Consider the following 23301-nt stretch of genomic DNA (forward strand, 5'->3'; position numbering starts at 1 on the left):
AACATAGTGGCTTACAGACATGCCAAAGCACCATGCTATATGTATGTAGGTACTAGCGGTTCGCCCCGGCTTCGCCCGTGGTACCTGTTTACGTTTTTTAGGGTTCCGTAGCCAAAATGGCAAAAACGGAACCCTTATAGTTTCGTCATGTCCGTCTGTCCGTCTGTCCGTCTGTCCGTCTGTCACAGCCGATTTACTCGGAAACTATAAGTACTACAGTGATGAAATTTGATGGGAATATGTGTTGTATGAACCGCTACAAAAATATGACACTAAATAGTAAAAAAAAGAATTGGGGGTGGGGCCCCCCATACATGTAACTGAGGGATGAAATTTTTTTTTTCGATGTACATACCCGTGTGGGGTATCAATGGAAAGGTCTTTTAAAATGATATAAAGTTTTCTAAAAAACATTTTTCTTAAAGTGAACGGTTTTTGAGATATCAGCTCTCAAAGTCGTAAAAAGTATGTCCCCCCCCCTCTATTTTTATAACTACGGGGTATAAAATTCTAAAAAAAATAGAGGTGATGCATGCTAATTAACTCTTTCAACGATTTTTGGTTTGATCAAAGTATCTCTTATAGTTTTTGAGATAGGTTGATTTAACTGTAATTTTGGTTAAGTTATTGTGCTTACACTGAAAAGGTGTATAAATTGACATAATAAGTTTATTATATTTGCTGCTACGGAACCCTTTGTGCGCGAGCCCGACTCGCACTTGGCCGGTTTTATTTTTCATAAAAACTATCCTATCTCTCAAGTTGAATCGAACTGCACATGGTGTGGTTTAGGAGTCCATTGAGGACAAACATATATATACATTAAGATGTAGTTCATAAAGAGAACTAGAATTGAATTTTAGAGATAGGTAGATAATGTTGGTAGGTAATTTCAGTTTTGTACCATCAGAAACACATGTTTGAATCCAGCTAAGAATTACAAAGGTTATGTTTTCTTGCTGATTGAAACGTGGTCTGTGAAAATAGAGCGTATTATTTTTTCGCTCTTGTAATTAAAGTAGAACTCAACTAGTTATTATTATGCGCCAGAATACAGTATAAGTACATATTATATTTTTTAATGAAAGGCAAAATAATGTACATAATACTTTATTGGACCCACGAGCAACTGTAATTCTTAAAATTAATAAAAATGTGTGCGTGTACTTGACTTCTTTATGACACATGTAAGAAGTGACACTTCTTTATGACCTTATTTTTCAAAAAATAATTTACTATATGCAACTTTACAGAAATACGTCGAATCACGCGTAGGGATAAGAAAAAGATGGCGCGTAACGGAAAAATGTCACGCGTAACGAAAAAATGTAACACTAAATTTTTTTCCAACGCCGACAAAGAAGTTTCACTTCAATAAAAAGCAAGATATACAAAAGGAAATTAAATTAATTTTCTTTTGAATTGAATAAAAAAATATTTTCATGATTTTATGTTTTTTTTTTGTATAATAATTACAGACTTATCACTAAAGAGCTATATCTTCCAGACAAATTAAGTTTAGAGTCGTGAATGGCACATTGTTGGTCCACCAGCTATTATACCGTGAAGGCTTTTTATATCGTCGTTTCTGTAAAGAAAATACATTATCATGAAATTATGAAAAAAATACGTGAATCAAAAAAATATGTCCTCATTTTTATAATTACTAAAACATGGCAAATTTTTAAACAATGGAAAAAAATCGATTACAGGCCGGATTCGAACCCGCAATCAAATTTTATGTATTCTTCTCATTTATAGCATTTGAATGCCATAAAACTAAAAATTAAATTCATCAGATCAATCCATATACTAATACTAGTTTTCAGCCTATTCATTACAATCAAACAAACAAACAAAGTTTTCCTCTTTATAATATTAGTGTAGACTGTAGATTATAAATGCGAAAGTATCTCTGTCTGTCTGTCTGTTACTCAATCACGCCTTAACTACTGAACCAATTTGCATGAAATTTGGTATAGAGATATTTTGATACCCGAGAAAGGACATAGGCTACTTTTTACCCCGGGACATAGGATAGGTTTTATCCCGGAAATCCCACGGGAACGGGAACTATGCGGGTTTTTCTTTGACTGCGCGGGCGAAGCTGCGGGTGGAAAGCTAGTTAAGTTACAAACAAATGGTTATATTAACGTTTAAATAATAAATAGTTTGTGTGCTGTGTATGCTGAAGCTTTTTTGGTGAACTTAATAATTAATTTAAAACTGATATTAGGCTATTAGTACATGGATATTATCACACTTGTAAAAAGGGTAAAAGTGCTTTTTATGGTAATGAAAGTTTCTTTAAAAATACGTAAGCATCTCTCATAATTGTTAATACCTTTTTATTGTAAGGAAAGGAACTAGCTGTGTGCTATTTTTTAGTTTAAAATATACACAATTACTTTTCGAATCAGTTCAATCTTAATATATATAAATCTCGTGTCACAATGTTTGTCCTCAATGGACTCCTAAACCACTTAACCGATTATAATAAAATTCGCACACCATGTGCAGTTCAATCCAACTTGAGAGATAGGATAGTTTATATCTCAAATCGTTTTAGAGAAAGCGGGCGAAGCCGCGGGCGGTAAGCTAGTTGTTTTATAGATGATAAACTTTCAATCTCTCGATATTGATAGAGATTCAATAGCATTGATAATTTTTTCTGTCATGTTGATAAAAACATGTTTTATAATATGATGTATGTTGTTGATTGATTACTGCATTTTAGGTCAAGGTGTATTACGTTTAATATGCGTATGAAATAAAAACAAAATGTAACTTAAAAAAACTTTATTTATAAAATAAAAAATATCTCAATTATACATTTTTATATAATTTAACATATAAAAATTCGTATATTCATTTATTATAAGGCAACGTCATGGGTTTCTCATAGTTTTTTTATTTTTAAAAAATAAAAATAAAAAATATGTAAAAATGTCAAGCGTCAGCCATTAACGGCTTGAGATTTTTACGAGAGTGGAGATTTTTTCTTTTTTTTTATCTTTGTACTTTTTCAGATTTGAAAAGCACGATTTGGGCAATTCGTTAAATCGTGTTTTTCAAAATATTTTAAAATGAACCTCAAATTATTGTCTTTACGATAGAAAATAAGTGATCTTAAAGAATATTGTAAAAATAAACTTGAAAGTTGAAAGCATTACATGAATGTGCTCGAAGCAAGCTGTGTAACTTAGACAACAAAATTAACTAATCTAAATGATAGAAGGCAGTATATAATATAATCGATATTGCCACAATACTCCATTTTAAAATTTACAACTTGGCACCGACCGATTATCTCTTAGGAATGTAAATAGTACAAAAAATATTATAATAAATTTTACTAAATTTCATTTTTTACGTATAACATATAATAAAGTTTCCGTTTAAAATATAACATTTTCAACAGAATCATATTATATAACGGTAACAAATTAATCTAGATTACAAACAAACTTATATTAATTTAAAATTGGACGTTCGTAACCATTTAGAAAAGAAGTTATAACAATACAGAAAGGTAAAAGAATAAACAGTGAATTTATTTAACAAAATTAACGCAAGAAGCTAAAGAAATAAATCAGAAATAAGAAGAGAAAAAGTTAGAAAGTCCATACATAATAGATTACGTAGGTTATAACCTATTTAAAAAGAAAATAGACACAAAAAGCAAGTAGTAAAAACCAATTCAGACAGGAACACATTTACTGAAAAAGTAACGAACTCAGGCAGTCGTAAATAACTAAACAATAAAGGCAGATCTAGAGGCAAATGCAATGCCTTTTATTAAAAGATTTTTAGATCCACAGTACTTGAGATAGATTTAAATGACCGACCACTATTATATTTATACATCTTCGTTATTTTTCGTTCCGTAAATTCAAGAATCTTTTCAGAAAGTTAAATGATATCATTTTATATTGGTGTTATAAAAATAGAAACATGTGTTTTTGGGCAATATATTAAACACAGGATTCTACTTTTCAGAAAGCTTTTTAATTGGCTCATATAAAATGTTATCATTTTTAACTCAACCACATACACAAGCTATATAACTTTCAGAATTCTTCGAAAGTTCTTATTTAATTCTGAATTTATCATTTAAATCCATGGTTACCGTCCACATAATTATAAAGGACGCACCATTTTATCATTTAAATAGGTTATAGCCCACTTAAATCCCCAGTTACGACATTGAAACTCATGGTTACGGTATTGAAATTCATGGTTACGGCTCATTTAATGTTATACTCCATTTACGGTTATGGTTACGGTCCATCTAAACTACTGTGGATCTGTAAAGTGCTCACTTGGAGTGAACAAGGTTGAGGAACTCCTCACGGGTCTTGGGGTCATCGCGGAATACACCCAACATGGTCGATGTGACCGTCTTGCTGTTTATCTTTTGTACGCCGCGCATAACCATGCACATGTGCCTGGAAGGGAAATGATATGTCAGTAAATATGCCTGATATTTAGCATATGATGATATAAAGGAATGTTTTTTGACTGTATGTATAAAAATGTATAAGGTTTTGCATGTTGATTGTGTGTAGGAAAAAGTTACAGGGTGTAGAAGAACGGAAAAAATCGTCTTTTATTATATGTGACAAATGACTATTAAGGTAGTGAAATATGCATTAAAAACCGACATGATTACAAAAGTGTATTAAAAATTTAATTTTTAAATCAACATGATGTCAGAGGAGCTTCTTTAGAGTTTTTTGACGGCTCTTCTCTGTATTTATACAGAGAATTTTAATGCTCTTTTAATGGCAAGTAAATAATATTGTCATGATTTGAAAGCTTCTCAAGGCAATCTATTCGTATAAATGTTTGAGTATAAGTAGCATAATATTATATTATCTATGGTATAACTTTGAGTGTGAGTTCAACTATGAGTTTGAGTACAAGTTTAAATACTCACACTCCCTCAATAACAACAGCAACACCGGCGGGTCGGACGGCCTGTGTGACCGCGATAGCGATCTGCTTCGTCAAGCGCTCTTGTACTTGAAGGCGGCGGGAGAATATCTCTACGATTCTGTGAAGGAAAATGGGTTATTTGGTGAAAAATTTAAATAAAACTGGCAATACCGTTACGTCATGGAGTTAGGCAACAATTTTGGTATCTTTAAATCTTGCCAAAGAAGTTTCACTTCTGAAACGTGTGCTCTGGCACGCACGCTCTTTTTTATTTTCAGTTTTTCTAGTCTTTGAGCATTTAAATGTTTGTGGTAGAATATCTTGCTCTACCTTAGACATTACATGAATTATTATTGTTACAAAAAAAGAGTAAAGTGAAATTTGTTTGGCAAGAAATAATGAAAAATAAAGTTAGTAGAAAATACCGACAGAAAAGGATCTCCACGATTTTGTAAAAAAATAATATTTTGAGAAATATGACTTGTTTATTTTGTAATGTTATTTGGTACAATGAAGACCTTATTAAAAATTAATTAAAATAAAATAATCCCTTACCTGGCCAACTTGCTAAGTCCCAAGATCTTGCCCTGTGGTAGATAACCAATGGAGACCTTGCCGTAAAACGGTACCAAATGGTGTTCACACATCGAGAACATTTCAATGTCTTTCACGACCACCATCTCGTCTGTGTCTTCGTCGAAGATAGCGTTGTTTAACACCTCTGAAATAATTAATTACCTAGTTATGTAAAAACAAATCTATTGCTTTATCAAATCTGTTAAAAACAGTTTCATTTCTAATACTTTTACTCGGGGAGATATTTTTTTAAATAATAGTAATTATACTAATGCTAGCGAAGACAAATCCAGTAAACCAAACTCTTTCAGCCTTAATTTTTAATTATAAGCGGCGTAATGTTTCTTTTTTTAATGTAATTTTCTGTTACATATTTGTTATTAATAAGATGTTAAAAATGACCACTGTTATTAGGTTATTAAAAATTGAAAGCCAGCATTTACAAGTATAGAAAAGAAGCTTTCTTTTAAAAAAAGTAGTTAGGCTTTTAGTTAGGCGTTTAGTTTAGGCTATACAATTTTAATCATTCTTTATTAAGACTACTATTACTCGGTTCACTCAGAAGTCAGAACCTCTGTACCAAAGGGCTTATTATTAATTATAAAAGTTTATCTTCTTATCAACAACAAAGGTGATTGACCCGCTATGTTATAACAAAATTGTATGACATAATCTCTATAATCGTTATGAAAATATTACATAAAGCATTAGATCAATGTTTTAAATTAAATTTTATAATTATTCTTAATATTCTGTCTATTGTTTGATAAACTGTGACCTGTAACTTTGAGTTATACCGTTTTTTATCTTCATTGTAACACGTTATCAATAGACTAGAAAAGAGCCGTGACTCTGCTTTTATTTACTTAAATATTTGTTCATTGTATAAAATTCGTGATAAAGAATTGGATAAATATTATACTGTTTTATTATTATCTAATCTTTTTCTTTATTTAAATTAAAAACATTCCATCATATGAAGATTGTTTTGAGCAAAAAATGTATTTGTATATAGGTAATATTGTTTTTATACGTATTTTATAATCAAATTATAAAATAAAGAATGATATAAAACTCGATTGTTTCATTGTTATCTGGAATATAGCTTATAAATTATAATGTGAAATTTAAGTAGATTTCGTTGTTAAGATACAATTTTCTGTTGATTATCTTTTTATTATGTGGATTTATAGCAATTTTGAAACAAAATATTTATATGACATACTAGCTTTCCACCCGCAGCTTCGCCCGCGCAGTCAAAGAAAACCCCACATAGTTCCCGTTCCCGTGGGATTTCCGGGATAAAACCCATCCTCTTTCCCGGGGTAAAAAGTAGCCTATGTCTTTTCTCGGGTATCAAAATATCTCTATACCAAATTTCATGCAAATTGGTTCAGTAGTTAAGGCGTGATTGAGTAACAGACAGACAGACAGAGTTACTTTTGCATTTATAATATTAGTATATATATATATATCTATAAGATATTAGACAATTTGATTTCTTAGCGTCAAATAAAATATTATTTGAATGGGTAAGATGTCATTACATTTTTCTTCACTGCGTAGAGATGTAAAGTTGCTTGGCAGAGATAGTTTTGAGCTTGCCGTTAAGTTAAGGACAAGTATTCTGTGTTTCTTTTGCTTTAGTATTTGATAAATAAATGTTATACAATAAATATATGTTACCTTCTAAGCTCTGATCGTAACCCTTTGTGAAGAACAGCATGGCTTTGGCAGCGCGCTCTGGCGTCTTCAGGAGACCTTCCCTCTCTGGGTCCTCTCCCAAACCTGGAAAATATAAGATAATATATATTCTTCTATCCTAAAATTATGAAATATTCACTATACTATCGTAGCATTATAAACACGAAAATTATCCCAATCGGAGAAAAAAAATTATAAATAACAAAAAATCGAGACAGTGTGTAACCTACCTAAGGTTACACACCGTTTAATAATGTATGAATTGTAACTTATTTTGGGATAAATGCAATTTTAATAGTGTTCATAACCCCAGGTTATGTACCGTTTTTATTTATTAATCGTAACTTATTGTGGAATAAGACCGGCTACTCACGTACCTGCCGCAGGGGCGATATTGGTACAAGGTCGGAGCAATTTCAGTTGTTCTCTAAATCGCCCGTGCTTGTCTATACACATCACAATTAAGGAGCCAATCAAGGGTCCAATTCCAATATTGCCCCTGCTGCAGGTACGTGAGTAGCCAGTCTTAATGCAATTTTAACAGTGTTCATAACTGTAGGTTATATAGCATTTAATAATTTCTTAACCGTAATTTATAAGTGTTCATAACCCGAGGTTATGTCTAGCTACCAGTTATTATTCTGTGGTTATGAACCAGTTACGATTAATTAACTTATTAATCGTAACTTACCGTGGAATAAACGCACTTAAAAACTACTAGGTTCTAAACCGTTTAGTAATTTATTCGTAACTTACCGGTAAGCAAGAGTCTGTAGGAATTAGCCATGTCGGGTAAGAGAGCCTCCCTGGTAGGCGGTCTGTGGTCCAGTTCGAGGTCATGATGGAATGTGCAGTTTTCATGGCCTGGAATAAAGAAAAAGATTCAATAAGAGAAATCATTTAGTGTGGTAGAGGAAGGAATAATATTAAGGAATAGTCTTGTGTGATTAGATTTAAAATAAGGATTAAACATATTGAACTATCTATAGAATATTAAAAAAAAAGGAATAAAAGTTTCACTTTAATAAAAAAGCTCATAATTTGAATATTTCGATCTTATTTCCATATTCAATCTGATAAAAGCAGTGCAAATTTTGATAAAATTTATGGCATAGATAAATCTTATTTAAATACAAGACTAACGGTACAATAACCTAATACATACAAACATATAAGAAATCTGTATTACAATAGAGACAATCATAATAAAGGTAATAGTTTCATCATAATAAGAACTTTACCATACATTTATTCACCACAATATTATACAATACATTAAGTTATACAGGGTGTAATCGTTAAGTGTGCACAGGCGATTATTCCGTAACTATTGGAGATATCAAAAAACTTTAAACTGATATCGAAAGCCAACCTAACGAGTAAAATAACAATAATTAATTTTTAAAATAAAACGGGAAATATGTACTTTCGATATCAGTTTAAAGTTTTTTGATATCTGTAATAGTTACGAAATAATCGCCTGTGCACACTTAAGAGGGCTTATTCAATTTAACGCAAGTCAAAATCTCCGCGATCTATTACGATAGATCGCGGCTTGCGCTATACTTTTACTATGAACAGCATAAGTCCACAGGAGAGCGCCGAGCAACATGTCCTCTCTCTGGAAAGGCTCGCTGCCGACTGATTTTAATCGGGTCGCGCGCAGTGTTTTATAGTACTTTAAAAAAAATTGTAGAAAAATAATAGAGGTACCTTAGTTGATTTTTTAAATTTTATCTTATAAGTAAGACGTTCTTTTATTGCAATATGTAAAAATAATATTAAACTAAGTCAAATATCTTGGTGAAAATAATCATTTTGTCGACTATAATTTCTAAAAAAATTCACATTGTTCGGATTTTAATTTCGTAAGTTAGGAGTCCAAAATAAAAAAATCTTTTAACTAACTATTTTAATAAGGATTTTTGCAGTTAGTTAAAAAAATTGTGTGTTAGATCTGTCAGCGATTTCAGATATTTTTAGCTTCGAAATTGACACTAAAAGCGAAATCAAGTAATCATCGGCTCAGTTATCTTGATGGTATTCACAAATACTGTATTAATTGAAAAAAACTCTTAACTAACTATATAGACAATAAAATTTCCTAAAATTATTAGTAATTCGTATGTTTGTAAGATAAGTGGTTGATGGACAATCTGGTTTGAAAAATCACATATTTGAGCCAAACAGCGCACGGACCGCGTACACGGCCTTAACGATTACCTACACCCTGTATAAAATCTTTTACGAGATACAATACATTCAGTTATACCACAGTATTACAATATTATTTCCTAAATATTGTAATACTGTGGTTTCCCAGTCAACCCATTCTTAATACATTTTTTAATACACTAAATTTATTATAAAATTGGTCTCATTCTATTATCACGCCGTTGCATTTCGCCTTATATTCGGATCTTAGATCAATACAATAGTACATAAATACAAATATATCTAAATTGTCGTTTGTAAAGTCGAAATTATAGCTTCAAAAGTATGCATTCATAATAAATAAATTGTATATATCTGTTTGTCTGGGCTATTGTCCAAAACGGCTAGATCAAATTAGCTATACCTATTTTCAATGGCATACAGCTCCAAAACTTTTATTTATTTGGATAGTCATAGATCAAAATCAAAAACATACTAAAAACATCGATTAAAATCTATCGAACATAAAATGCAAAAATAAATAAATAAACAAAATACGAAAGATCTAAAAAATCGAAGTCATACGTAATTTACATTATTTTGTTTTTTCTTAACATTTTCCTGTTATTTTATTCCAATAAATTTGGCTCCCATGTATTTTTTGGTTATTCCTAAAGGAAATACCTACCTACACTAATTTTATTATAGGAATAACCCAACGAACAAAGGCATACAAACATATTTAATATCTATACTAATAATATAAAGCTGAAGAGTTTGTTTGTTTATTTGAACGCGCTAATATCAAGAACTACTGGTCCGATTTGAAAAATTCTCTCAGTGTTAGATAGCCCATTTATCGAGGAAGGCCTATAGGCATAGGCTATCATCACGCTAACCAACAGGAGTGGAGCACTGCGAGTAAAACCGCGGGGCACAGCTAGTAAACGATAACCTTCTTGTCTAAAAGTGAAATATATGAACCACGTAACAATCAGTCATTACCACTTGACTCAATTGTCAATAATGGTTATTAATAAACGATGTTTTATAATATAGCGTTGGTTATTTTCCTTTTATATTTTACTAGCTGTGCCCTGTGGTTTTACCCGCAGTGCTCCACTCCTGTTGGTCTTTGCGTGATGATATATAGCCTATATCCTTCCTCGATAAATGGGCTATCTAACACCGAAATAATTTTTCAAATCGGACCAGTGTTCCTGAGATTAGTGCGTTCAAACAAACAAACAAACAAACTCTTCAGCTTTATAATAATATTAAGTATAGATATTTCTATTGGAAGATAAATCTGAACTATTAAATTTATAAATACGAAAGTAACTGTCTGTATGTATCTACTTCACGCTTTAACAACGAACCGATTTAGATGAATTTTGGTATAGAGACAGCTTAAGACTTGAGAAAGGGCTTAGGATAGGTTATTATAGGTTTATAACTATTTTCCTTTCACTACGCGGACGAAGTCGCGGGCGGAGAGATGCTTTTTTTAAGAGACTATTAAATAAATATTGATGTATTTATTCGTAGCGTATGTATAGTAAGAATACGCTTTGTATCGTTTCAGTGTCTTTTAAAATCATTTCATTGAATTTCCTTGTAAAGTATAAACCATATTATGATTAGCCAGATACTATATTGAAAATCTATAATAATATTTCGGTTCAAATACTTCAGTAAGTATCAAATACCTAAGCATGGTTGAAATTCGACTCTCCCCGCGTTCCACTGCATGTATCGCGATGAAACAGTAAACACACATTCGACAAATCCGCATTGTGATACAGGAACCACGATATATGTACCCAAGCGATATACAGGGTTTCCCACTGTTGGTATACTAAGCTCAAAGGAGGTTATAGTTTTGCACTGAGTACGTAAAAAATACTTATAAAATTTCAGACAAATTTTTTTTTTCAAATATATGAATTCTTAAAACTCTATGTGTACACCCAAAACAAGCAACCCGCCAGACTTTGCCACCAGCACGTGAGCTATCGTTTAATATTATGTTTTCATAGACAAAATGCTCACATTATAGAAGCGGTATATGCCGGCTGCGCGAAGCTAGAGAAGAAAACGTGGATTTTCAGGAAAAATTTAGCAAACATTTTTTGACGTAATTTTGTTGTTGAAGTATTTTTTACGTGATCAGTGTATGCAAAACTTCAAGTCCCTTCGCGCTAAGTATACCAATAGTAGGACACCCTGTATAGAGAGAACACTTATAAAAGATGTATGAATGGACTATATTATTAATAAATTCCTCTATTTATAGTATTAAAAAATCGCATTCCATAGCTATGTCTGTATGCATAGATCTTTAAAATTACGCAACAAAATAGATAGGAGGAAGGTTTTAGTGTACCAAGTTTTAGAAAAAGCAGGCGAAGCCGCGGGTGGAAAGATAGTATTATATAGATTGTAGATTGAATATAAAGAAGATATAATTTTGTTACACTTATTTTTACAAATGGAAAATAGGATAGCTCTAGTTTTTATGTTTGTATGATGTAATATTTGGAACAGTTGCGTCTATTGTAAAGGTTAAAAAATTGTTGTTATTCATATTTGACTTAATCGTATAAACTTCCGCATGGTTTAGTGGTTAATTAATTAATTATATATTATTATATTGTAATTTGGAGATCCTGGATTCGATGCCGATGGCGAAAAATAGGTATATTATGCAAAAAAATGAAGAAATTCATACTTTCTGAGAAAAGCACAAGTTACCGTTTACGAACCTGATCAGAATATTTTAATACGTGTTTAATTCATTGATCGATCGCAAAGATTATTCAAAAATGATCCTATTTTATTTCATTCAACTTTCAGTACCTACCTATACCTACAAGATAAATATTATTTACAAAAATTTATCATATTATAGTATTCGATTCGTAGATATCGAAGAAAATGATAAAAGGAATACTTTTGTGTTAATATAATTGGAATGAAACTTCTTTATCGGGGTTGGAAAAAAATTTAGTGTAACATTTTTTCGTTACGCGTGACATTTTTCCGTTACGCGCCATCTTTTTCTTATCCCTACCACGCGTGATTCGACGTATTTCTGTATAGTAAATTATTTTTGAAAAATAAGGTCAAAAAAATTTCACTTCTTACGTGTGTACACTAGTACACGCACACATTTAAAACACTATTATATGATAAAGTAAGTCTTTAAAAGCTAAATAATAATATACTTAAAGACTAAAAATATAACCAAGTTCCTAGATTTAAAGTAGATTAGGGCTTGAACGTTATAGTTAATTGAAAAGGGAAGATCCTTATTAGAATCCATATTTAGATATCAATAAACGAGTTTACGAAGAGAGTTATTCTAAAAAATACATATTTCGATTTGAGAGAAAATATGATTGATTATTTTTACGACTCAAAAATGTATCTTGTCTCCTAGAACAGACTTTAAAAACATAAGTATGTACCTTATTAATTTATTATAGGCAATATTTTATATTTTCTCATAATGTCAAGAACAACTAGTGTATCATAAATTTAATATCCGGCGAAAGAATATATAAGTAACTACTTTCATTTTAACTATTATAATATATAGATACTCATAAGTAAATTTTGAAGCAATATCAAATATTATAATAGTGAATATTACTATCATAGTATTGCAGTTAAAATGAAATCTAGATTCTTTATAGAGCACTAAAAATAAAACATCTTTACAGTCTAAATAATAAACAATAGAAACAATGCATTTGACATTAGACTCGTGCATTTGACAGGTAAATGACACAGATAAAAAATAATATAGATAACACAAACCAGGCGTAGTGGAGGTCCGCGGCGTGGCCGGCGTTCCAGGAACATCGAGGTTTCCCTCCGGATCGTTTATGTGGAAATTCTTTAGTGCTTCAGGCGTCTTTTTGAATTTACCAACAAATGATCCCTTCTGACAAACGTCCCCGTTCTCTTTGTCCTCAGAAATTGAGTTTTTTATCGATCGCGAACTGATTCGACGGATCAGAGACGATGGTGGTACGTCATTGGTGTCTTTTCCGTTTACGGCGGCCATGTTAGCACATGAAAGTCTAAAATTTATTTTATTTAAAATTTAATATTTATTAAATTTTGTAAACGTGCGGATTGCGTGGCGACTACGCTCAAGTGATTTGCGGACTGACCTAACCTCTGAGGTTATATTCGAGACACGTATGTTGATAGCCTTACTGTCAATTTGCTTCCGAGTGTTTATTATGTTACAATTACAGTTTTGCTATCTTATTACATAAATTGTTACTTTGTAGTTTAATAGAACGTTAGGTTCACGCGGTTCAATAAGTTTGATGTGTGATCATTTTGCCGCGCTTTTTTCGAAAATTTTTCGCTTTTTTGCGTATAAACCCGCGAATTTTTTTTGTTTAATTTTAAAAAGTGGCCAGTAACATGAGGTTAGAAACTAGCAGCCTTCTAGCAGCATTGGTGGACAAAAAAAATGTAAAGAGAAGTCTTTTGCATTTTTCGTGTTCTAAAAATGCGTACTTTCAGCTTTACAATTTATAATTTGGTACTAATGAATAGAAGTTCTCATTTATAGTTAGTTTGACTAAGTTTAAAGTGATTGATAACTATAATGATTCAATATGATTACATAACAACTAATGACATATTATCTACACTACTTCCTATTTAATATTATAATCTGAAAGCTTATATTATTAAAGCGGATTATATGAGAAAACTCGTGTAGATTTTCACTTAGAATGTAGAGAGATTATATCCATATTATTTTTTAAATAGGCAGACAGATTTTTGAAGTGAAACTTCTTTAGGCGCGTTGAGAGTAAAATTTCAAGGTCGCGTCATGGCAATACTGTCACGTCATGGAGTAAAGCTAGGATTTTGGTAGGTATCTTTGAATCTTGCCAAAGAATTTTCACTTCTGACACGTGTGATCGGCATACACGCTCTTTTTCTTCCTCCGAGGTAATTGAACGTATATATTATTATATTTTAAACGTATTTTAGCAAATCTTAAAGGATTACAAAAATTACACGTGTCAACTTAGTTGTTTTAACTACCGGATTTATGTCATGTCAATTCTTTTTAATTTTAATTTTTTATCTTTATAAATAAATGATGTCAGTATGAAAAAGGAATGGAAATAATTGTCGATGTTTGTGTCATCATAAAATATTAATGAGAGATGTCATGTCTTTGGACTCTTATCTTTGAAGTATGTTGACATTCTAGGTCAATTGTTTACCCCACTATAGCGTGTTTAAATCTTGTTAATTGGTAATTATGAAGCTTTTTACGTGTTTAAAGATACGAAAGACTTAATTACATATGATGTAGTGTATCGAACAAAGAGATTATTATGCGCAGTATGAAGATATTGTCACATTGTTTTAATAAGGAATGATTTAACGTTTTCTTGATAAAACGAAAGTTTAATGGATAAAGACGTCTGCCATGGGATCGGTAGTTAGCACTCGTGAAATATAAAAAAGAGCGTGTGTGGCAAGCACACGTGTCAGAAGTTAAACTTCTTTGCCAATATTCAAAGGTTCCATATTCGGCGCCTTACTCCATGATGTGACGGTATTGCCATGACGCGCCCTTGAAATTTTACTCTCAATGCGCGCCAGTTTTACTTCTATAAGAAAAAAGCAGACGCATCCACGAGACAAACTAATGTCGTAGTAGTGTTAAAATGTTCTGATTTCTCATGATAATTTAATGTCAATATTTTAGTGTCTGTCACATTTTATACTCTACAATATATAGATATTTAAAAATATGTTTTGATACGAGATACATAATATGTAATTTTCGGTATAATCACAGTTTTTGAAATGAAACTTCTTTATCGGGGTTGGAAAAAAATTTAGTGTACTTAACATTTTTTCGTTACGCGTGACATTTTTCCGTTACGCGACATCTTTTTCTTATCCCTACCACTCGTGATTCGACATATTTCTGTAAAGTTGTATATAGTAAATTATTTTTTGAATAATAAGGCCATAAAATGGCCATAAAGAAGTTTCACTTCTTACGTGTGTACTACGTGTGTATTTAGTTATTTTGGATTCATTATTCGCTTTATGTATGAAATATTGAGAGGGGGTATAAAGTAAAATTACCAATCCTCTCAAAATGATGTCTCAGGAACTACTGGTCCGATTTGAAAAATTATTTGGGTGTTTTAGATAGCCCATTTCGAGGAAGGCAACTATATATTATCACCACGACCTTCACGGTTACATCAAGATCAATAGGAGCGGAGCACTGCGCGTAAAACCGCGGGGCATAGCTAGTAATAAATAAATTCAAATCCTAAGTTTAAATATAGTTGACCCAGATATTGTTAGGGTCAAAAACTGCACGTTTTAAACAGATGCTGTTTAAGTACAAGATACGCACGAGTAGTGATTTGCGTTTAATTTTATCAATACTAGTTGTGTACTGTGGTTTTACTCGCTAAATCTATTAATATGTTGAGTTAATATATATTGTTTTTGAAGTGAAACTTCTTAGGCGCGTTGAGAGTAAAATTTCAAGGTCGCGCCATCGCAATACCGTCACGTCATGGAGTAAGGCGACGATTTTGGTATTGCACGACGATGCGTTATTGAATCTTACCAAAGAAGTTTGCCTTCTAACACTGTATTTTTTATGAGTATTTTTTTAAGATTGTTTTTGTTAATTTATATAAAAAGTATTGTTATATTGTTAATAGTTTTTATTGTAATATGATTTTGTTCTTGAACGTAAGTGATGAAAATCATTCTTCTACATATAATACTTCATATTTATTTATTTACTAGCTGCTCCGCGCGGTTTCACTCCCATGGCTCCACTCCAGTTGGTCGTAGCGTGATGATATTTATAGCCTTTAACCTTCCTCGATAAATGGGCTATCTAACACCGAAAGAATTTTTCAAATCGGACCAGTAGTTCCTGAGATTAGCGCGTTCAAACAAACAAACTCTTCAGCTTTATAATATTAGTATAGATTTCTTCTTTACAAACAAACATTTTTCATGATATTAATATTATGTTTTCTAATTGACGATTCTATTATGGGTAACAATGTTTCATTGATAATTTCATATCTTTATTAATGGTTTTAATAATTATTGTTGATTTGATTTGACAGTTAATTATAATACTATGATACCTACATAGTTTGCACAAATTTACACACATGTTACACATATTTTGAACTAACTTTCCGCCCGCGACTTCGCCCGCTTTTTTAAAGAAAAGCCCGAATAGTTAGCAAGTTCTATAAATGTGTGTTAGTTACACAATTTATAACTTTTATAGATTTTTAATTCGTTATTTTTTTGGTAGATTTTTGTTATGTCAGATTTGCCTACTAAAGGTAATCTCTACTTATATTATTAAAATGAATCGCAAAATGTTGGTAAGCGCATAATTCGTGAACGGCTGAACCGTTATTTATAATATTCCTAGAAGTACGAGGATGGTTCTTATGGAGAGAAAACGTAAACATGTACTACGGGCGAAGCCGGGGCAGACAACTAGTTTTGAATAGATTTGACGTAAACGTTCTATAAAAACACCACTTTATATATTAACTTTTATATATTTTTATTATGTTTATTTTTTGGTATTATATGCATGCAGGTGTTGTGTGCATTTTTGTATTATTGTATTTTTCTTCTAGAATAAGATATTAGATACTTATTACATTTTAAAAGGTTAAAAATACGATCGAAGTCGGGGCGAACGGCTAGTTAAGTTTGCATGTTAAATAAATATATAATGAACTTGATATTGATATAATGAAAGTCGAGGTTAATATTTTCGAGTATAGTTAATTAGAACCAACCTTGGTAATGTCTAAACTAGATCGTTGAAACAAAGGATTTGTTGTTTTACCGACTTCAAAAAAGAGGCGAAGTTGCTTGGTATCTCTTTAGAAACATAGATATAAAATACTAGCTGTGCCCTGCGGTTTTATCTGCATTGCTCCGCTCCTATTGGTCTTAGCGTGATTATAGGTAGCCTTATATACTATAGCCTTTCTCGATAAATGGATAAAGTATTTGTTTACCTGTACTAATATTATAAAGCTGATGAGTTTGTTTGTTTGCTTGAACGCGCAAAGCTCAGGAACCACGAGCCCGATAGGAAAAAATATTTCACTGTTCGACAGTCCATTTATTGAGGAAGGTAATATGCTATAATGCCTATAATATATCATCACACTAAGACCAATAAGAGCGGAGCAATGAGAGTAAAACCGCGGGGCACAGCTAGTATTATATATTAAAAAAATTTATTCATAATTTTAATATTTACTTTATGTTTTAATGTGGAATTAACCAAAGTTTATATTTTTTATCTGTGTTAAGTCATATTAAAAATGACATAAAATATTATAATATATCTACGCATTAATAAAATAAATAATTTTCAATGTTTAATTACGGAAATGATAACTTATTTTTAATATTTATTAGATAAGGTGCAAGTAGCCTTAAGTAAGTCAATGTTAAAAAAACATTTTACAAATATATGTTTATTAAAATTAAATTAAAACGCATATAGATAAGAATTTTAAAATCACTGAATGAACGTTAAACTACAGTTTCGTTTTAATATTATTTTTAAGTGTGTTTTTTTGTTTATTGTTTGTTAACATTATGTCTAATAGTTGTCGTGACAAAAGATGTTTCTGTTGAGCACACGTGTCAGAAGTGAACATTCTTTGGCAAGATTCAAACATACTAAAATCGTCGCCTTACTACATGACGTGACGGTATTGTCATGACGCGACCTTGAAATTACTCTCAACGCGCCTAAAGAGTTTCGATTCAAAGATTCATCTTTATCGAGTAAAATTGGCTATTTTTTATTCCGGACCAACTCGAGCGAATTCGTGGAAAGCGGCTTGTATTTATTTAATATAACATACAAATTATGATTACTTTTTAGATTTATTTTTTGCTTTAAAAGTCTAGACTAGAGGTCTTATTAAATAATATCCTAAAGCAATTACAAGATAGAAATTTTTGGAACATAAAAATACTATCAAAATACTACGACAAAAACACAGCAGTACCTAATTTAAGAGAAGCATGGAGTGGAAACTTAATTAAATTAAATAATATGGATAAAATAATTATAATATTTGATTTAATTTTGGTAAAGACATTGCGAATCCTTGGCAATTTATAAATATTTTAAAAGTTTTAAATGTACATTTAACATTTATCATGTAGGAAAAATTGTTTTTAAGAGTTTGGGAAAGCTCCATGTTAGGAATGAATATGAGATATGATTATATGAGATTATAAAGAGCGTAATTTAAGGTTTTAAATTGTTTTAAATAAATAGATTCGTAACATTGTTCATTAGAGGACTTAATTAATAAATTATGCCACAAAATTTCAGTAATAGACTCGATTCTAATTCCTCTTAAACCTAAAATGCAACTAAAAACTGTTAGAATAACATTAACTGACATTGTTTCAAGCATGTACCTATTGATTGCATGTGACCTTAATTATTATATATTACTAGCTGACCTAGCACACGTTTACAGGCTACCCTTATTTAGGAGTATTAGTAGTAGTTGAAAAAAAATCATTCTCAGATTTACGAACTATAAATACGAAAATTTTCATTAAAATCGGTTAGGCTATTTCGGAGGTTGGTTAAATATAAAGTGACAAAAATTCTGTATAGGTTCAACTCTCAACTCAACGTTGAGTTTGAACTCAAACTCAAACTTTAATTTATTCAAATAGACTTCTTCTAGAAGCACTTTTGAATCGTCATTAGTCATTACATATTTTTAACATTTACCACCGATACGGAAAGCAGTATCTACGGAGAAGAACCGGCAAGAAACTCCATAGCTATTCAGCTATGGAGTTACTTGTATATATTTTTATATGAATTTTGTACTATTTAGATATTTTTTTTATTAAAATGAGTGTAAAACCTACAAGAAAGTTGTATTAGAATGTAGTAATGTAGGTTTTAGTACAATAGTAAGATTATTTAACCAAAAGCGAACATTGCATCAGAAAGAAGAATGCGCGTAGAATTTTAATCTTTATTCAGATTATGGACTAGATTTCAAATGACTTGGTTTTAAATATATCACTTTCTTTTCTATAAAAATAACTTGCCGGTTTTTTTTGACCTGATATTATTGAGGTGTTTTATCTGAGTTTTTTAGCTGTACTATAAAATAAGAATGAAGGTCACTTTGAGAAAAATGGTACTGTATAGAGATGTGGAAATTTTTCGGAAAATTTTGTTTTATTATCCTTATTATCATTTGTACTTTTGTTTATTTTTAATGTTAATTTGATATATTTTAATTTCTATTCATACTTTAAAATTTTTGCGGGTTTTTTGATCTTTTTGCTTCTATTATTATCGCCGAGTAAAGCCGCGAGTACATAATATAAACATTACCTGTATTCAAATTAGTACTACACAGTAAAAAACTAAAATTGTAATGATACTAAAGAATGTGATTAGCTTGAATTATGCGTTAGGATATTGTAATTGCAATGAATACTCAAATTATTTCCTTTGTCCTAAAAAAATGTATGAACTCCGGTTGTGATGGCCTTTATACAAATAATTATGGTTGATATTATTATTCTGTGATACTAGTTAAAGCGCGCGGTTTTATTCGTTGTTCCTATACATACTAATCTATCTTTGTGCCAAATTGCATACAAATGGGATCAGCCGCTAGAGAGAAAATAGGTTATACCCGATCGTCATAGTATATTTTTGTTGTTGTTTATGAAGAGAATGTTCCAGATTCAAATCAAATCAAATCAAATCAAATCTGTTTAAATTTTGATTAAACCATAAATAAAACATAGTGTATAAGTAAACTAGAAAACTGATGTTATGAATGAATAATATGTTATTCATAGATATATATATTATGAACAGCACAAACTACTAGAATTGGAAATTTGAAATTTAGCAATATGATTTTTTGTAGTCTATAAGCATACTGTTGATAAATTTTTAAGGATAAAAATATAATTGATACGGTAAAAAATACGGTTTATTGATATTTTTGTATTGTCACTGAACCTTGTGTACAAAGTTTGAATTAAATCTGTCCGTTTAAAGTTGGTCAAAATCAAGTCTAAAGGAGTCGGTTACACACAAACATACAGATGAAGCTTGTTTAAAAGAAGATTTGTTTGTATGAAATTCTGATAATTTGGTATAAGTAGGTACGTGTAATGAGTTCCAAAACAACATTTTGGGGAAAATCATCTATTTCAAAAAATTGTGCAATTTTTTATATCATCTGTTTATTTTGCATATACTGCTCAATATACCTACTGGACATTATATTTAATTGAGCTATGTTGAATATATTACGGGAAAAACGTTAATTGCCTGTTGCTTATTGAACAAAACCTCGTGTTTGTGTTTTTATTGAGTACTTGATGGGAATAATTCGTTCTGCCTTTGCAAAGAATAAGGTAGTATGTATTTTTGGCAGATGCAACACTATTTTGGTGTGAGTTCGAAGGAGTTTTAAAAAAATTATAAAATGTAAAAAAATACGTGAGTTAAATGTAAGTTCTCTTAATTACAGAGAATTGCACTTTATTACACTTTATTAAATATTTAAATGATTAATGAAAAAGACATATTCTGAGATAGGACTTTAGGAAATTTACCGTCTTACTAAGATGGCGATAATAATTAACTGCATTATTTAAATGTTTTATATTATAAATATTTATTCTTGCGATTATTAATCATACAAAAAATTAATCACGCACACTAAGAAATGATAATGTTGAGAAATAGGAATGTGAGCGAAAGCGCATTAATACACATTACACAGCTGCATACAGGGTTGTCAACACAACAAAAATAAATAGAAAACAAAAAAAAAATGTCGAAAAAGAACCACTTAAATATAATTTTGTGTGTTCAAAGCGATCGGCTATTATAATAATTATACAAATTTCCAAATTATTTTACATAAAAAATATTTTTTTCAAAATAATATAATCGTTCTAAGGTAATCACTAATCACAGTCAATTAACATGATTTTTATTATTTAATAGGACAATAACGCTATTAAAAAATATATACTTATAAATTATTGTTCAATTAACAGAAAACCCAATAAAAATATGAGGTAAAACTGCGGATATATTATTAGGTTTTTACTATCTGGAAAAAATCATATAATATGTACATATATAATGTATATATACTTAATTTACCTGTATCAAAATTGCAACTTGGAAATCCGGTAGGCATTATTATTTTATACATTTATATATTATATAAAATTGAAATATGTAGTTTAATTATCTTTAAAATTAATCGAGGTTATTATGTTTTTGATACATAAATTTCATTCCAAATAATTTAGTAATTTTTCCGTGAAGCGAAAACCAACACAAACCTATTTATAATTACGAATTTTAAACCAATATTAACTTACCTACTTGATTGATTTATTTATACTTAGATCATTAGTAGATGATGAACATATTTTAAGAATATATAAAAAATAAAATATGGCAACCCTTTCTAATTATTGTCATGTAAACAATCGTGAATAAATTAAAACGTATTAGGAATAAAATTAACATCCGATTGTAATAATATATTCATTTTAAAACGATTTATAATATCAATTATGGATTTAAAGTTACTTCAAATTAAAATAATTAAAAAAAAATTGACCTTCTTGGTTATTTTTTTCTATCTTTAAAACTTTAAAAGTTATATTTTTTTTTGAATTAATAATGACCTTATCTATTTCAAATTCATAGATAAAATAAAATATTTAAACACATTTATTAAAAAAAAATAACAATTTTCTGTTTTCATAATATCAAATATCACCTTGTTAACTCTATTAAAATTTAAAATCAATCTAGCCGTTGCGTTGCTACGCCCCATTTTCAAACACAAATTTTGCTTGGAACTGTATGGTCACCATTACCCCCATCAAAGATGGTCCATAAGTGATGTCGATGCCCCCCGCGAATAATCCGGTAATCGTAAAAGTGTAAATGTTCAGGAAAAATAAAAAACCATTTTTCCTTTATAACTCCATTAAACAACAAGTATCAGAGACTTTTAATATCGCATATGCAAGCTAATTTTTTCAGCTATCTGGTTATTTCAACAAAATTTAAGTAGTCCCAAGGGCTTCGTTATAATTTAGCTGGATGCAATTTACTATACTAGTGTAGGTCAAGCTCTGGTCAGTAATGTCACTTACGATATTGTTCGTGTAAATTTATATTTTCGACGGCAAAAGTAATATCTAGTTGCGCTAATATTCGTGTTATTTGTTTTGTATACTGAACATTTGTAAACATCTATTATTTGGTTATTCGATTGTTTAACAGTAACGTACATTTTAATGTTATAACTATTACTGTTTATTCGAATAGTTTACTTAAGTATTATTTGATGATTATTATAGTATACTAGGTTTCCACCCGCGGCATCGCCCACGCAGTCAAAGAAAAAACCCGCTTCTGTGGGATTTCCGGGATTGCGTCATTTTCCCGGGATAAAAAGTAGCCTATGTCCTTTCTCGGGTATCAAAATATCTCCATACCAAATGTCATGAAAATTGGTTCAGTAGTTTAGGCGTGATTGAGTAACAGACAGACAGACAGAGTTACTTTCGCATTTATAATATTAGTATGGATTTTATGAAATACAAGACATTTTAGTAAATGAAACAACTTTGGATTGTTTCACAAAACACGATAGTTATTATAATCATAAAAAATAGAGACTGCACTGAAAACACGACTATTAGTACACATGATTACACAATCATGAAAATTATACATGGTCCTATTACAGTTAAAAATTTAATCAGAATCCTCATCAGAACCTCACAGAATGCGAATCCGCC

General features: G+C 30.5%; 1 protein-coding gene across 4 annotated transcripts in view; it reads right to left on the bottom strand.

Annotated features, from left to right (window-relative positions):
- Positions 1 to 2784: 2784 nt before the first annotated feature.
- The window catches only part of LOC123703702 (GTP cyclohydrolase 1), a 40136-nt gene continuing 19619 nt past the window's right edge, over positions 2785 to 23301 (bottom strand). For 2 of the 4 annotated variants that reach the window (XM_045651790.1, XM_045651789.1), the window contains exons 2-7: positions 13195 to 13460; positions 7975 to 8082; positions 7201 to 7302; positions 5494 to 5659; positions 4940 to 5056; positions 2785 to 4448 (exon numbers count right to left, since the gene is read on the bottom strand). In XM_045651790.1, coding sequence (XP_045507746.1) covers positions 4319 to 4448; positions 4940 to 5056; positions 5494 to 5659; positions 7201 to 7302; positions 7975 to 8082; positions 13195 to 13444 — 873 coding nt within the window. In that variant the 5' untranslated portion in view covers positions 13445 to 13460 and the 3' untranslated portion in view covers positions 2785 to 4318. The remainder of the gene's footprint in view (positions 4449 to 4939; positions 5057 to 5493; positions 5660 to 7200; positions 7303 to 7974; positions 8083 to 13194; positions 13461 to 23301) is intronic. The other 2 variants (XM_045651791.1, XM_045651793.1) reach the window with 1 other exon arrangement.

The sequence above is a fragment of the Colias croceus genome, chromosome 27 (assembly GCF_905220415.1).
Source record: "Colias croceus chromosome 27, ilColCroc2.1".
NCBI lineage: Eukaryota > Metazoa > Arthropoda > Insecta > Lepidoptera > Pieridae > Colias > Colias croceus.